General features: G+C 33.8%; 2 protein-coding genes across 2 annotated transcripts; both read right to left on the minus strand.

Moving 5' to 3' along the window:
* Positions 1 to 395: 395 nt before the first annotated feature.
* On the minus strand, positions 396 to 2,901 carry LOC131602774 (transcription factor IIIA-like). Its single transcript, XM_058874959.1, has 6 exons — positions 2,514 to 2,901; positions 2,186 to 2,323; positions 1,376 to 1,667; positions 1,026 to 1,261; positions 777 to 920; positions 396 to 685 (listed from the first exon to the last, which is right to left on the minus strand). Exons 1-6 carry the CDS (start codon positions 2,640 to 2,642, stop codon positions 575 to 577), a joined length of 1,050 nt encoding a protein of 349 aa, XP_058730942.1. The 5' UTR covers positions 2,643 to 2,901; the 3' UTR covers positions 396 to 574.
* Positions 2,902 to 4,663: 1,762 nt separating this feature from the next.
* Positions 4,664 to 9,497, minus strand: LOC131602773 (uncharacterized). Its single transcript, XM_058874958.1, has 6 exons — positions 9,134 to 9,497; positions 7,942 to 8,929; positions 7,656 to 7,852; positions 6,118 to 6,154; positions 5,529 to 5,596; positions 4,664 to 5,425 (listed from the first exon to the last, which is right to left on the minus strand). The coding sequence occupies exons 1-6, from the start codon at positions 9,229 to 9,231 to the stop codon at positions 4,933 to 4,935; spliced, it is 1,881 nt and encodes a 626-aa protein (XP_058730941.1). The 5' UTR covers positions 9,232 to 9,497; the 3' UTR covers positions 4,664 to 4,932.
* Positions 9,498 to 17,955: the final 8,458 nt, after the last annotated feature.

Raw genomic sequence — 17,955 nt, forward strand, 5'->3', positions numbered from 1 at the left:
CAAATGATGATGAAGGCTATCATTTTGACCAATTGAGAACTTCAATTAGGACCGATGACATTGATGAAGGATGTGAAAACTAGTATTTCCACAATTTAATGAAGTTGTTGGATTTGATAATGTATATCTAGAACTTGGAATAAAATTCAGCACAATGCAAATGTTTTAATCTGCTGGGTGATTATACGACTCACTAGATGAAACACAATAGCGCGAAATGGAATAGAATATAACATAGCGAAACCGAATAGAATATATATTTCATCCAATTGTTTAGTTATTTTATTAAAAATATTTCATTATGAACAAAAAATTAAAAATTGGATAGAATGAGATTGAATTGACTACATCATGTTCCATTCCATTCTATCTATTATTTACAAATCTAAACAATGGAATCTCATTAGTTATCATGATGTTATAATGAATGGACAAACTAATTTCAATATTTGGCTTTAACATAATATTAAAATAAATCTCCATTTAATTTTCACACTAACTAATAAATAAACAAATCATAATTCATAAATAATCCTACTAAATACATAATTTCTACACAATATACAGTCAAAACTTAAGGTGGAGTATCTCTCTTCCTAATCAACATATCTACTGTAGGACATTTTCTCTTCACCCCTCCCCTTGGCCTTGACCTGAAGTCTTCATCAGCTTCTTCAAAATCACCCTATATATCAAGTAAATCTTGATCAGCATTTCAATCCAAACAATAATTCATTACAAATTCGTAAACAACGAGAACAAGCAACAGAACTTACAAGGGTAAAAAGATGTTTTGCCGTCTTTTCATGATTGTCTCTCACGTGTTTATAAGCAAATCTCATGCCACAGTTAGGAAATTCACACACAAAAGGCCTTACTTCAAAGTGTACTGCCTTCTCATGCTTTTGAAGATTAGATTTCTGCTTAAGCAAACCCACAATTAGATAGTCAGAGTTAATAAAATATGACACAAAAATAATTAGAATTAAGGTAGCATGTATGCAACGACAATGGAGGCATCTTACAGTTGAGAATGTGCAGTCACAATCCTTAAATTCACATTTAAAGGGTTCTGATGAAGTGCCGGTTTCGTGTGTACGGAGATGCCTTTTCATGTTCTTCTTCAGTTGCTTAGTCCCACAAGTGTCACAGGTTACATATTGATGGTAGGACTTAACATGAGCCTTAAGGCACTCGGAATTGGGGAAATGTTTCAAGCAACCCGGTTCTAAGCACACCACGTCAACTGTATCCAGCTTAACTGCATAATAATAAACACTTCATTCAAAATTGTGCCAACATATTTCAGAAAATCCAAACATTCCATGGAAAAAGAGCTAATTCATATAGAAAAAACAAAAGAAAGAAAACATACCATGAGAATCTTCATGCTTTTGTAGCTGTGATGCATATCGAAAAACCTTTCCGCAACCCATTTCAGGACATACAAAACGCTTCTGATTATCACCATCCCTAGCAGGTGTAGAATTTTCATCATGAATCTCGTCAAGATGTCTTTTCAAATTGCTTTGCAAAGAGAAATCACTTTTACAATTCTCAATAGGACATTTGAAATTTTTCCCTTGATGCTGTAGAAGGTGACGATTCAAATGGTCCTTTCTTCTGTAACTTGCATTGCAATCCTCAAGTGTACATACATATGGCCTCTGTAACCAACACAAAAAAAAAAAAACATATTAAAGCAAGAAAAATTAAAATAAAGTAAAAAAACCACCGATAAACCATGATGAGAACAATAGAAACACATATGAACAAACTGCCAACCTCGTTTGGAATTGAGCGTGACCGAGGCATACCCCTGATGAAGCTTCTCAGGAGGTCTCCCAACCTGATACTAATCCATCAAGGCCAAGTGTGATGCCTCGCGCATATTGGAGTTCTTTCTCTGGGATCCAAATGCTTCACACTATAATGTCCATAATTATATAGATCATTTTAGTGTCTAAAACATTACTTTCCTGCAAAAACATGTATCTTTAGTTCATCCATATTAATACTTTTCAACAAATATAATTCTGGTTCAACATCAAACATAGAACCCGGCATATGATCTTCATATTTATCCCTAATGACTGAATAAATTAATTAAATTATAAGTATAAACCATGAAAATTCAGAGGCCATAATTGAGATAGAGGAATGAAAAATGTTGTTAATCAAATACCTCAAGAGAATGGCTTTGCATATGCTGCAACAAATAAGCATGTTTTTTGAAACTAGCACCACACTCCTCACATGTATTATCTTTCAAACCAACATCTGCTTCATGTTCAGATTCAACTTTTGCTTTCTCCAACTCTTCCTAAAATACACATAACCATTTTAATCAATCACAAATAATTGAATTTCAGAGATATAATAATAGTAGAAATAATAAAACAAATTAGAAGAGAAAAAAAACCTAAAACTAAAGATGTTGAGTTGTTGAGAAATGGAGAGACCCAATAGTATTAAAATGTAAATAATAGATTGAATTTGAAGAAAAATAGTACCTTGTGTTGGGAATTGATGTGGGAGGTAATTAGGGTTTTTTTGGACCTACAGATGTTGCAGTATGGGCAGAAATAGCGTCTAATATCACTGAATTTTGGTAATTCGTCGCTAAGCATAGTTTCTTCCATCGCTGGTAAAAGGTCTTGCTGCGAAATTGAAATAATCGATTTGAAGGCTTTGATAGCCGCTGAAGGTTAAGCAATATTAAACGCGTTGAAAATTGATAAAGAGATGAAAGCGAAGCAGGTTATGGTGCTAACGGACTGAAAAAGCATAGCAGAGAGGGTGCAGAAGAAGAGCGGAAAAGGATGAAATTAGGGTTATTAAGAAGATTGGTAGTGGCTGAGGTTGAAGATTAAATTCATATCCTTGTTCCATAATATATAATCATAATATAATGATCCAAACAAATGAAGTAGATGTATTATTTTATGATGATCTGTTTTTAAAAATTATTCTGTATTGATGTATTTTGGATAGATATTTGTTAATTTTGTTTATGTATTTTGAATACTATTTTGTGTTGTATTTTGAATAAGCACCAATTATTTTAGATGTATATATAACTATATAAGTGATTTTAGACAGTGTTTTAAAAACCGGACCTCATCGAACCGGTGAGGGTATTGGGTCACTGGTTTATCGGTCGAACCACTGGGTCACTGGTCGAACCGCACGACCAAACCGGATTAAACCGGATAACTCGGTTGAATAAACCTGTCATTATATAGGTATAAAACCGATCGAACCAGATGATTCAGTCTCTAAAAAAATATAACTAGCTTTTAAATTTTTTAAAAATATCATATCATAAATACACAATTTCATAACTTAAATTCAAATTTTAAACAAAGGTATCACACATAACAAAATAGTAAAAAATTGCAAAGTCTAATTGCAAACAAAGTCTAATTACAACATAATCTAATTGAATAGTTTATAACAAAATAACTCCAATGTGTACCAAATTTAATTCAAAATAGGATCCTCCTAAAAAGAAAATCAAATAAAATTCAATATTTTTATGCTATTTAAGAAAATTTATTAGCAAAATAGACAAATAGACAATAAAGTTTTTAATTTGTCACTAAGAAAAAAAACTATGTGAGAATGCTATTTAAGTAATACACTACTAAATATATTAAAAAAAAAGTTAAAAAAAAAAAGTTTAAAAGAAATGTTAAAAAAAAAGTTAAAAAAAAAAAAAACAAAGAAAAAGCAATTAAACCGCCGGTTTTCTGGTTTTCCCGGTTTTCCCGGTTTTTACCGGTTTTCACCGGTTTCCACCGGTTTGATGGCATACCCGATCTGACTATTGAACCAGACCGGTTACCTGGCCGGTTCCCGGTTCGACCGGCCGGTTCGGTCCGGTTTTTAAAACACTGTTTTTAAAATAAATAGACTACATTAAAAATAACATTCATTATAAGACTTACTCTAACTTCTTTGTCTTCCATTACAATAAAGATAACAAAGAATATCATTTTGTATTAACAAAGCAATTACAATAGTTGTGTGAAGGTCAATAAAAGTGTTTCCTTTATCTTGAAAAATATACAATTGAAGAAAAGATTTTAAATTTTTAGTCATTTTCAAATTCATTTTAAAGATTTGCAAAAATGTAGGAAGTTAGTGAAACAATAGAACTCTTGGAAGTTAGTGAAACAATAGACCCAAATATATATAAGGTGGCCCAAATAAGAAGTTTAAGCCTCAAAATATTGGGATAGAAAAGAATTTCAAAAAAAAATCATTTTAATTATAAATTTATAAAATCACATATTTTTCCATAATGGAGTTAATAAAAAAATGTCTTTGTGTTTAGTTCAACCACAATGACAGTTAACTTGACACACCACCTTTAAGAGTAATTTGTCAGAAGGAACAAGTAATGTTGGAGCATTCAATAGAACAAGTAATTAGACAGAAGGTACAAGTAATTACAACAACGTGGCATAAACAAAGGAAACGTCATCACCGTGATCCAACAACACATCATCAACTAAGTAACTAAGCAACTAAACAGTAAGCAACTAGTGTGCCCTCATAGATTGTTAATGGCTAATTTCAGCACTGTCAAGCATGAAATATGATCAGAGAACTATTTTAGAATTTGAAATCCAAAATCATGATCATGAATAACCAAAAATAACAGCAAGACGGGGAAGATTAAAAGAAGAAAAAAATACATGTCAAGAAATAAAACAAGAAATGGCGATTGTAAATAGACATCGTCATAACAAATGCTTTGCACCTAGCAACCGTTTTAATTCTCTCACTCATGCTTATAAGAGAGAGGAAAATCAGTATCAGTAAAACTACAATCACTCCATGGAAATATTCAGCAATTCCACAGTTTGCATGAAACAAATGCTGTCTCCAGGTCTCTCTAATAGGGTCCCAATCTTCCACCAAGACTTAATAACCATTTATCTGAGGTCTTGAAGTAGTAGTAGGACCAACAAGCCGTGAAAAGGGCACTTGTGGCCTTCCATTGTTCAAATCCCTTTGACCTGAAAACTTATCATTTACTTTCGGATCTGACACGGATTTTGAGAATGCTTGAGCAAGCTCAACTGCTGAAGCTGCTCTACCATGGCGTGGGCCACCGGCATCTTGAGATGATTCCACAGGCTTGCGCCATGTTTCAGGTGAAGATTGCCTCTCAGAGACTTGCTGCCTATCAGTTTCCCTCAGGTTTCTCCTATTATTGTTATTATTATTATTATTGTTATCACCATTGCGCCAATTCTTCCTCTGTCCAAGAGCCCTGTCACCATCTACCTTTTGCTCCTTCCTTTCAGGTTTCCGGCCTGTTCTTTGATTGAGACCATCGTCGGTTTTTTCACCATATCGAGTTTGGATTGGTTGATCATGAGGTTTCTCGGACCTCAAAATGTTTTGTTCAACCCTTCACAATACATAGTTTATTGAGAAACATTGAATCAGACTTGGGTCATCACATCATAGAAACTCACATGCAAACAAACGAAAAACAAAAAACAAGTTCTTACCTGTTTGAACTCTCAACCACATCATAGTTTTTGATTGCAACATCATCAACCCCTCGCTCCTTCAAAACCTGATGAAAAGATGAGAGTAACATCAGTGTTGTTAAATAGCAGCTATCGCGCTATATTGGATAGGAATTTGGATAAATTGCTAATACTCCGTAATACACTATTTAGTATAAAATGTTACCAAATAGCAGTACTGAATCACTCGTGTATCAAAAATTGAACAAAGTAGTACTATTTTGGCAATAGGTAGTTGACAATTTAACATTAAGTTATGTCAGTTGCTGCATTTGGCACTAGAAGACCTTTAAAGCTGCCGCATAACTAGTAGGGGTAGGGGGAATTCAATCAAAGAGAGGATAATAATTTTAACAGGACAAAAACTGAACATGCGTGAAACTATAATCCATGCTCATAACAGACAAAACATAGGGGTTGGATCCTCTCCATCCATCCCCTATCAACTCTCGAATTGTCTTATAAACTCTCCTCTCTAATCATTATTTATTCTCACTTAACCGCAAAATGGTAGTAAAGCATTAATTTTAACAGCTATTCAGGATGATAAATAAATAAAAGAACTTACTAATTCTCGAGGGCGAGCTCCACCAAATAATGCGTTCCTGAAACATTTGCATCAGTTGTTCCATTATTAAACGGGTAGCATGGGATAACTAACCAAATAAACTTGCCCATGAATTTCAAGCATACACGAAAAGTTCCAACAAATTAAGAAATCACAAAGCTTAACATAGCCAGCACTTAATATTCACTTGCTTTGAAACAAAAGCATAATTTATTTAGAACCCTTCAAATGGACAGGTCAGGAACAAAGTAAACATAATTCAAGAATCCCAAGAGAAGCTAATTTGTTAAAGGGGTTGGAGCATGTAAAGTAGGCATTGATTGAGAAGCAGCAGATTAAATTAAATAACCCTTCTGTCCCAAATTATAAGATCCTTTTGAAACATTTCTTTCTCTATATATAAGACTCTAAATCTTTAGATATATTTATTGCTCTTTTTTCAAATATATCTCTTATTCATACTACCAATTGCCTTGGAATAATAAAAATCAACATTGAATGTATACATAAAAGGGTCACTTAGTAATAGTCATACACAAATTAGACACATACACATTAGTCACATTACCAATTTTTCTAAATATACGTAAAATGTGTTGGAGTCTTATAAACAGAGACGGGTGAGTATATGTATAATTCGTGATCTGATACTAAGAGCATCGTATTTCCAAATCACAAGTGTCATGTCTGCCGTTGGGACGCTCACCGGCAACAATATTGATAATGACAATTCACAACAAAAAACATGAAACATTCCTCATAATGACAAGAATAAAAGCAAATATATGGGCACTGTTTAACTGTTTTCTAATTCCTTGGTCAATGCTAAAGGGTATAAAAAACAAAAAAATTAGAATTTAAATCAAAGGGCTCAATTCTAATTCAAAGGTCAATTCTAACGAGTTATAAAATGTGATCCTGGACTTTGACAAAAAAATTACAACATAAAAAATTCTAGATTGCAAATGAGCATCAAAATGTTAATACAGGAGAATATTTGGGTACTCTACCATCTACCATCAAGAAAATAAATCTTGTGGACATTCAAGACACTTTGATAGGGTCAACTGACAAATCTAATTAAGTCATCTAAGACTAATATTTTCATAGTGAAGGAGAATCTCCTTCCTCATATGAAAACAAGCAGCCGCATACTTACATGACACAAATGTTCTTATCCTTTCACCATAGACAACCTAAATCTTTAACTGTTTATCATATAATAAGTGGCTTTTGTGTACTTTTAAATTTGACCTGGCCTGAACAGCTGAGTACGCGTGTATCTACCCAATTCAGTAATTTTGGCGTATTTTGATTCAGGTTTAAGTGATAACGGTCACTCATTGTGGTCTTTAACCATAGTATATTTTCAAACATTAATATCTTTAGCCTGAGGAAGTAGACCTATGGCTACAGTTTATGGTAGGTTGAACCATCTAGAATTATTAACACCACATACATACATCCACGTCCACCACAAAATAAATATAGAATAACACAAAGAAAAACATCTCAGCCCACTGTCTCATGCAACTGACCTGTCTCTTTCCCTGTTTCCTTCGGACTGTTCATAGACCTCAGGCCGGGGCTTCAGAGGCTTCAGATTCAGCTTTGGACGCTGTCCTAAATCCTTCCCACTTTCAGTTCCAGCCAAAACTGGCTTCACAAGATTGGCATGCACATGTCCCTGATAAGCAGGTTCAACATGGCTAGAATCATTAACTTGACGATATCCCTGACATGAGAGAAAATGAAAGAATTAAAAATGTGAAAGAAAAAAAAAATGTATGAAAACTGAATCTAATAAGTTGAATATGTGAATACCTGGGTGTGTTCTGTAACAGAAGGTTCTGAACTTTCCAGCGGCTTTGTTCTTGGAAGCAACTTCAGTTTAGGTCGCTCAATTGGTTCAGAAGCTATATGGTGCTGTGATTCAGAGCTAACAACTTTGGCATCAGTTCGAGCAGGCTGAACTCTGTCAGAAAACTGACCTACACTTCTCGGACGAATATCTGAATACTTGGAAACTCCCGATCTATCATGTTCGAGTAATTCATTCCTACCACCTCGCATCTGATTATCAATACCTAAACTCCTTTCAGCATGTCTGGCTAGCATTTCATCAGAATGCTCATTTTGACGCACTACATCCATCCTATTGCTATTAATATACCCATGCGGTCTACTCTCCACTTCGGAAGGTCTGACCGCCTCAACATCTGTCTGATAATGAACCGACTGCCATCTACCAGAAGCCACCTTATCAAGGGCACTAGCATGAGTCAACTTGGAAACAGCATTAGCAGAAGACCAAGCAGCTTGTTCCGACTCAACAGCACCCACCACCTCCTTCCTCGTTGACCACGCATTTGGATAACCACCACCACCACCAGAAGCATTAGCAACCGATCCATGCTCCTTACTACCTCCAAAACTCTGAGAATTTACTCCCACATGAACTGTCTCGGTAAGCCTGGCCGAGTACGAATTAACATTCCCAACAGGTGACACGGGAGCCACCTGCCTACTCAATGAACTACTTCTCTTCACCTCAACACGAGAAGGCAGAGCAGCACGGAAGCTCTCATCACTTATCATTCTCCTCGGGGCCGAACTTCCATCCAGCGGCTTCCTCTCATCCTCATCAAAATTCCTCCCAATTTGAGTACTATGCGGAAGAAACAAGGACTTATCATCGAAATGCCTAGTCGCAGGCGACGTATGTGGCCGAGACCAATGATCCGGCCTCCCCATCGGGGCTCCCCACGACGCAGACCGGTCATAACCAACCCTGTCCGAAGGCCTCACAGTTCTGTTATAAAAACAAAAACAAAAAGCTTAAAATCACCGCAATCTCTTCACATAAACAGATCCATTAATCTAAACAACTCACAACACTGATCACATCAAACGATATAAAATAAAATAAAAATAAATAAACAAATCATGGTAAATAAAAAACCATAGATCTAATTAACAAATTCTCTCTCAAATAACGAAATCAGATTATTCTTACACGCCGGGAGCCGAAGGAAGAGGGAGATCAGAAGGTATAGAACCGCCGTGGAAGTCCTTGAGCGTCATGGTGCTTCCACTAACTTTCTTCTTCGACATTATTCTTCTTCAGAAAATTGAAAAGAAAAAAAAAAAAGAAAAAACCAAAACAATTCAAAAAGAAAAAAGAAAGAAAAGAAAATCGTAACCCCAGAGGTTAAACTTGAGGATGGTTTTTTTGTTGTTGGAAAGAGGAAAGGGAGAGAGGAAACCCAACGAATGGGTGAAAGAGAGAAACGAAGAAGGAACAGAATTAGTGAAATTTGGGTGCGAAAAAAGAAAAGGGAAAAAAAAGTGAAGAGAGTGAGAGAAGGGGTGGTGAATGATATAATTTGATGGAGCGATTTTTGGGGCGTGTTTATGTGTTGTGCGGTTTATCATAGTTGTCCATGGGATGATTGCCACGTAAGGAATGGGAAATTTGGCGTCGTTGGATTGGATTGATTAGAATCCTAGATTGTGTGGGATGCTGAGGACAGGTGGTGGTCTGGTGTTACAATTGCCATCATCACGGGCCCGCTCCTAAAAGTATATTTTAAAAATTATTTTATTAGTATTATAGAAGGATACATTTTTTATTAGTTAAAGATTAAACTTGGGTTTTGTACGGTAAGGTATAATTTTAAGATTATGTCTTATAATTTATAGAGAGTCCGAGAGAAATGTTATCTGGAAGCTAGAGAGTCAGATGAAGGATTTTTATCCGGAACTCTTTATCTGAAGTATGTTTTCGAGGACGAAAATTTTTTTAGTGGAGGAGAGTTGTAACACCCGTATGATTTTAATCTTAATTTAAATTGGAAATTTAATTAATATTAGAATTATATTGATTTATGGAAAATAAAATTAGATAATAAAAGGTTTAAGGCATTGGGCCAATGTATGATGTTAGCAAGGAATGAGGTGTAAGTTAGTAAAAAGCCTTTCTAATTAAAGTTATTTTTCATAAAACAAGAAGGAAATTGGGAAAAGAATAGAACATGAAAGATTGAAGGTTTGGAACACGAAAAACGTGAAAGAGGAACAAAGAGGAAGAGACCAAAGATCAAGAATTTGGCTAAGGTAAGGGGGACTCTCCGGTTAGCATCTATTATCGTATTCTTAGATGATAATATTGATTAGGGATGTCGTTTGAGTCAATTGATTTGTATGTTAGGTTAGGGATGATATGATTGATGAATCTTCATGAATTGTTGGATTAAAATGTGTTGTTTTGATGTGTGATGATGTACAATGATGTAAATTGTGATTGTATGACTGTATCTGGTGCTTAGAGTCGATTTTAGGGCTTGAATGTGTGAAATTGCAGGGTCTGTCGCAGACTTGAGATTTGGTAAAATCGCAGGTCCGCTAAGCGGAGGGGGGTCCGCTGAGCGGAGGACCCGACCTGGTTAGCTTCTGTCTAACGTCGCTAGAGATCCGCTGAGCGGAGGTCTGAAGGAATTCGCTTCTGCCTTGTGTCGCTGAGCGAACCTTGCTGTGTAGAAAATTGTCCAAACTTGAAAATAATGTATCTTTTGGACCGTAGGTCTGTTTTTAGTGTCGTTTCGAATACGGTGAACCTCATGAGATAACCTACGTGTATAAATGATGAAATGAGGTGTAACTCGAATTGTTTTGAAACATGATTTATTTCTTGACGAATGATGTATTATACATATATGTGATGAGATATGTTAAGTACATGTTATGTTTGAAGTAATATTCATGTGATGACTTATGAATGGTATGATGATGATAATTTGATAATGTTTGAATGATGCTAATATATTTAAACATACTTGATGATGATGATGATGGTATAAGTATGTTATATATGTTTGCATTCATTCATAATCATTTGTTGAGGCTTTATCCATGATGATGTGTTGGATCAGTGAAGGGCATGATTCCCATTGTGTGGAATTTGTGCTGGCAGGGCCGTATCTTGATGATGTTGGATCGGTCGGTGGGTTACTCCCATTGATGATGTTTGGTACCACATGCATAGTGTCACTCATTACATATGCATGATTTTCATAACATGATTGAATGCGTTTCAGTGTTATGATTTGATGATGTGCTAGATGTGTGTATTTTGTGGAAATTGTCTGAATATGATACAATTGGGTGAATGATATGACTATGACGTGTTATTATTTATGATGCAATAATATTTGTTAATTGCGATGAGACTCACCCTTACATGTTGTTGTTTCAGATTGAGGTAGCGGCTTTCGACTTGGTGAGGGTTAGATCATAAGTCTTCGTTTAGATTAGCGTCAGGTGTCATGCTCTGATAGATGTAACACTGGGGAACATTTTGTTTTGAGTTTATGATAATAACTCTGTTTTGTTTAATTTATTTTGAGGATTAAGGCATTGATGATGTGATGCTGGTTTGATGATTTATTCTGTTGTGTAAGCATGAGATATTTGTTTATGAGTTATGTTAAGATGTTTCTTCAGTGAATGCATGACATATGACCGATGATGTTTATTTTATTATGAATTGTGACGCCCTTGTGCATGTTACTCTGATTTATTTAATTAATTGCCACGGGGTTTAGTAGGGTGTTACATTTCGTGTGGACCAAGATGCGCATTTGGAGATTTGATTCACTGAAGATTCGTTTCAAGCAAGGAACATATGAAGATTTAGTTCTCAAGATTAGATGTACAAACATTAATGGAACATTATTTTATGCACCAGAATATATGATTTGATTTGCATATTATTTGATTTGGCCAAATTTAATATCTAAGCTCAAAACTTCAATGGCTATAAAAAGAAAGACTATAAACCTAAAGGATTCACAAAGTTGCATGCACTACAGCGAATAACATTTTTTATGATGAAACTTTCATCTCCAACATGCTAAAAACTGAGAGGATATGTCCTAGGAGCGCAATGTTTCATTTTTTAAATAAGATAAACAACATGACGTTGGCGTTTTAAAAAATCGAGGTAACCCGACTATAAATTAATGCCTTTTTTATCCATAAAAAAACCTGTTATCTCGGTTTTTTTGAGAAACAAGGTAATATATCTATAAGGATTCTCACTTCGAATCTCCTTTGACGCATTTAAAACTTTTTTTAAATATTTATTATTTGGCGTCTTTTCTAGAGGCCATGTTTTGCTTTGTTAATTAGTAATTTTCAAAGATTTAGAACTTTGTTAATAGAAAAAAAGAAATATTTCATTGATAATTAAAAAAATAACACAACAAAAAAAATTAATCAACAAATTCAAGCTTCTCAGTGAACTCAACATCAACATCACCCTTAATTATCCCTAACTTATAGAAAACTTCATAAGGAAATCTTCCATAAGGTGTGAGGAAAGTCGTTTCCTCCTGAAAAGTCTTTATCGTTTCCTTCAAGAAGTTTAAAATAGTAAGAGGAAGATTAACTCTGATGTTGTAGGCGAGGAATAACACGAGATTCTTGTCATACAAAGTAATCGTTTCCATTTATTTATCTCTTGGGCGGAGATTTGCCACTAGAAGTTGGAAACAAAATTTTTCATTTGGGAGTAGAGAAGTAGGACTGGGGAGATTATTTTGGTTGGTAAAAACCCGGTGAAGGTGGGTTACGTAGACATTGTTGAATTCATAATGTTCAACATAACTACCAAACTATTCACAGTTGATTGTCATAGCAATCAATGATGGAGTAATGTATAAGTGAGTGGCATTGACATTGCATGTAGCCTTGAGCATCACGCGACTAAAGGACTTCTACATCCCAGACAAAGCTGCATTCCCCGACCTAGCAAGGAAACAGCTGAATGCTTGCCTAAGGGGAGACACCGACCTGTTCGCATGGAGCGCATCAGAAATGTGCAGACTAGACCCAGAGATCGCTTGTCACCAGCTGGCTATAGATCCGGCCATTAGGGCAGTAGCTCAATGCAGGAGGAAGTAATCTCTTGAAAAAATGGAGGCTGCCGAAGAAGTTGTAAAAGACCTCCTCGAGGCAAATTTTATTTCGGAAGCCAAGTACACTACTAGGTTGTCCAATGTTGTACTTGTAAAGAAATCAAATGTAAAATGGCATATGTGTGTTGACTCTACCAATCTCAATAGAGTTTTCCTCAAAGATGTTTATCCCCTTCCTAGCATAGATAAACTAGTTGATAATTCTGCAGGTTTCAAACTTTTATCCTTCATGGATGCATATTCTGGATACAACCAGATCCCCATGGCAAAATGGGACAAGAAGTACACGACCTTCATGACTAAGTCGGCCAATTATTACTACAATGTAATGCCCTCCGATCTAAAGAACGCCAGAGCTACCTACCAAAGAATGATGAACAAGGTCTTCTGAGGAGAGATCGGGACATGCTCAATGTGTACATGGACGACATGATCGTAAAATCCCAAGAGGAAAATGACCATACGCTCCACCTCAAAAAGGTCTTTGACCAAACACGAAAATGCAAAATGTGCTTCAACCCGAAGAAATGCACCTTTGGGGTACGGGGGAGGAAAGTTCCTCGGCTTCTACCTAACAGAACATGGAATCAAAGCCAACCACGAAAAAGTGCAGTTCTTTGAGCTTCCGACACCGAGCTCGAAGAAATCAATCCAAACTATAAATGGGATGTTTACCTCCCTATCTCGCTTCGCGGCGAAGTCCGCCCAACATGTTATCCCCTTCTTCAAACTCCTTCGCAAGGAGGAAGCTTTCTAGTGGACAAACGAGTGCGACCAAACCATCTCCACCTCAAGAAAGAATTACCAAAACCATCGGTCCTCTCCCTTCAAAACAACGAGACCCTTTACCTCTATCTCGTTGTCGCGGTCGAGGCTGTCATTGCAGCCCTTATCCAGGAAACACCCGAAGGGCAGAAGCCCATATACTTCACGAGCAAGGCTTTACAAGGTCTTGAACTCAAGTACCAACAAATTGAAAAAGTCGCCCTGGCCCTCATCAATGCAGCGAGGAGACTAGGACATTACTTCCTAGCCCGCACCATCGTGGTACGTACGAACCATTAACACAAACATCAAAATTTGTTAAGTCAATGGAATCTAAAATTCCATCAGACACTAGTCGCTTAAGTCTATTATTAGAGATGTGATCTAGGCGCTTGTGCCATAATTCTCGTGAATTATTATCATTAATTTTACACTTAGTACCACTTAATTCCACATTTATGGATTCGCCATAGGTAGCTACTGTGTCAAGCAAATATAGATTATCATGACTCATAAGTGAACCGGTTCTAACAATATATAAATAAAAAGATAACTTGAACATATTGTTTCAATATGAACACAAATAACCTGATTGTCCAAATATAAAACTGAAATTAAATTCCGTCTAAATGGTGGTACCGTAAAAGCGTCTTACAAATTTAAATAAAATCCAGTACACAGATGTATCTTTTAACATAATTTGGCTTCGGGTAGTTCATGCAACCCTGCATTAAACACTGATGTTAGTAGTTGCATCTGAGTTTAATCATCAAGTGTTTCTAGGTACTGATGCTAAATTGACCTCAGAACAGACCAAAGTAGAACTGTCAAAATGGACTATCCGACCCTAAACGGACGGGCCCTGGACTTTTTAGGGCTGGGCCAAAAAGGTCGTGTGTAATATGGACTCGAGATTTACTACCTGAGTTCGACCCTATATGGACTTTGTACTACCCGGTCCTAAATGAGTTTTTTTATTTTAAAAAATAAAAATAAAAAGTCCATAATATTTATTATAAATAAAATTAAAAATTATGTTATTTTAAACATAATACATTTATAAGTACTATATTATCTCTTATAAATACTATAATGTGTTTCTAAAATACAATATGTCAAAATTGTATAAAATAATACTTGAATATGTATTATAAGAGAAAAACTAATATAATACGATGAAAAAATGTTGATTATATTAATGTATAATATTTAAAAGAGAAAGATTGAATAGAATAAAGATAAAATTTAGTGAAATGAGAAAAATTAATATGCTATTTTGGAGTAAGATAATATAAATATTAATATATTTTTTTAAATTTAAAATTATGTACCCACGGTCTATATGGGCTAGTCCTAATGGGTAGCGGGCTTTTCAGGGTTGGGCTAAAAAAGCCCTAAAAATATGGGTTCTAATTTTAAGGCCCAAGGCCAATGACTTTTCGGGCCTGACGGGCCGACCCATATGGGCTAGCCCATTTTGACAGCTCTAGACCAAAGTATGAAATGTACCTTTCTTTGCACGTCAAGCGTGATATTGGAGACATTTCTTCTTCACGTGTCCATACATTTTGCAAAAGAAACAATTGCCATCCTATTTTAGTTTCTTTTGTGTTGGAACATTTGCAGCTTCATTCTTGGACTCATTGGTTTTCTTTCTTTTTCCCCTTTCCTTAGAGGTGTCAACAAAATGAACAATTTTTGTCTTATCTTGATTTATTCTTTCCTCTTCTTTCATAGAAAATGAAATGAGCTCATTAAGAGATCATTTCTCCTTTTGACATTTATAAGATATCTCAAAGTGACTAAATTGTGAAGGAAGATAAAGTAATACTAAATGAATAAGCAAGTTTTTTGACAACTCAAGCTTTAGTGCCTTAAATTTTGAAACAATGTTTCACATGCCCTTAATATATTCTCTTATATTTTCTTTTCCTTAATACTTTATGGAAACCAAGTTCTGAAGAAGAGTACTTATTTTGCCTTGTTGCTTTTCTCGAAGCTCTTTTCTATCTGAGCAAGGAAATTTTTTGCATTTGTTATATATTCCGATATAGTACCCTTAAAGACCTCAGGAACGACACGCTTAATGATCATGAGATTCATGCGATTGGAGCTATCCCACTTCTCATAATCTTTTCTTTATTCATAAAGTGCTAGATTCCATAAGAGAAGCAAGTTGATTCATCCTTTATGCAAGTTCAAGATCCATGCAGTCGTGAATAATTTCCATGTTCAATCCTTGAAATTTGCCCATTAAAGACCAGGATTGAATTCAAATTAGCAGATATTGAAGCAATTGTAGTTGAAAAAGAACAATTTTTAAAAAAAAATTTACTCCCATAAAATAAAACTGAATAATCAATATTGTTCAAATAATAACATAACTCATCTCAAGATATCCAGTGCACCATCGATATTGAGTCTTTGAACACTAATGTTAACTGCTAATGATAATTTTGTTGTAATGGTCAAACATTAATAACAAAAATATGTCAAATAATAAATCTCTCTTTGGATTGATTTATTATTCATATGTGAGATCTTGTAATTATCAGATGTTTACCATCACATGCGTGTATGAAATCGTAACATATATAAACCATTTATAAAAATACCTTTATATTCTTTATTTTATTATTATTATTATTATTTAAAAAACTTAGTTATTTAAATAAATAATTTAGCTATTTAAATTAATACATAATTTATATTAAATTTTATTTAAAATACCTCTTTTCAAAAATTTATATTATAGTGTAAAGAATGTTATAAAATTTATGAGTATGTTATTTAAGCATATTTCAACAAAAAGCTTTGACGTATATATATATATATATATATGTATATATATATATATCTATATATATATATATATATATATATATATATATATATATATATATATATATATATATATATATATATATATATGGGATGTATCAAGTAGGAGGAATTTTAAAATAAGAGATAGGAGAATTCATTAATAACCATTGGATTTGATAAATGATCTTGATGAACATTTATTTATATATATATATATATATATATATATATATATATATATATATATATATATATATATATATATATATATATATATATATATATATATATATATATATATATATATATATATATATATATATATATATAACAAATGAAATCCACAATTAATTGTTCACTTTGATCTCAAATAATTAGTATAGAGGCGTAGGTTGATGTAATGTATCTCGTGAAATTTTGTAAGAAGTTGTGGGTTGGAAACCCGTCCAAAACCAAAGTTACATTTTTTAAATTTAATTAATTAATTCTATAAAAAAAATTCTGTGAATAAATAAAAAAATTTAAAATTTTATTAGAATTTATTTTAGGTTTTATTTTTATTTTTATTTTTAAATATAATAATTTATATTATAATTATAATAAAATTAATTATAAATGAGATAGAATTTCATTTATGCCACTTAAAAATCTTGCCACATGATCAGTTAGCTGCCACATTTTTACATCATAAAAAATAACACCCAAATGAAATGAGACTAAAATTTTAATAAAAAAACAAAATAAAGAGACTAAAATTTTGGATTTTAAAATAATTTGACCAAAATTCAAAAAAATTAAAAATAGAGGGACCAAAATTGTAACTAAAGCAATACAATATTTAAATAGTTGATATTGAGATTTGGTTTTTCTAATTCACTCAATTACACCTTTTATTATTAGACATGGTGTGCGAAATAAATGATAGGTATTTTGATCCATATGTTTTGATATCTTCATAAAATAAATGATAGGTATTTTGATCCATATGTTTTGATATCTTCGTAAAATTGTAGACCGTCTTTCAAAATCTTAGAAAATCAATTTGTAAAAATGTCGTGTTATTCTTATAAACTATTTAAAACTTTTTCTTTATTAACGTGCAACTTGGAATTTTTTTGATACTTGGAAAAAAGTCATGTAGAAAACTAATATTATAACCACAACCAAAACCTCGATCATACATTTTTTTCAAAGGTATAAAATCTTTTTTGTTTTAAAATACAACGATTAGGGATGTCAATAGGGCGAGATGGGGCGGAAATATATTTCCGTC

This window comes from Vicia villosa, linkage group LG5, assembly GCF_029867415.1.
Source record: "Vicia villosa cultivar HV-30 ecotype Madison, WI linkage group LG5, Vvil1.0, whole genome shotgun sequence".
Lineage (NCBI taxonomy): Eukaryota > Viridiplantae > Streptophyta > Magnoliopsida > Fabales > Fabaceae > Vicia > Vicia villosa.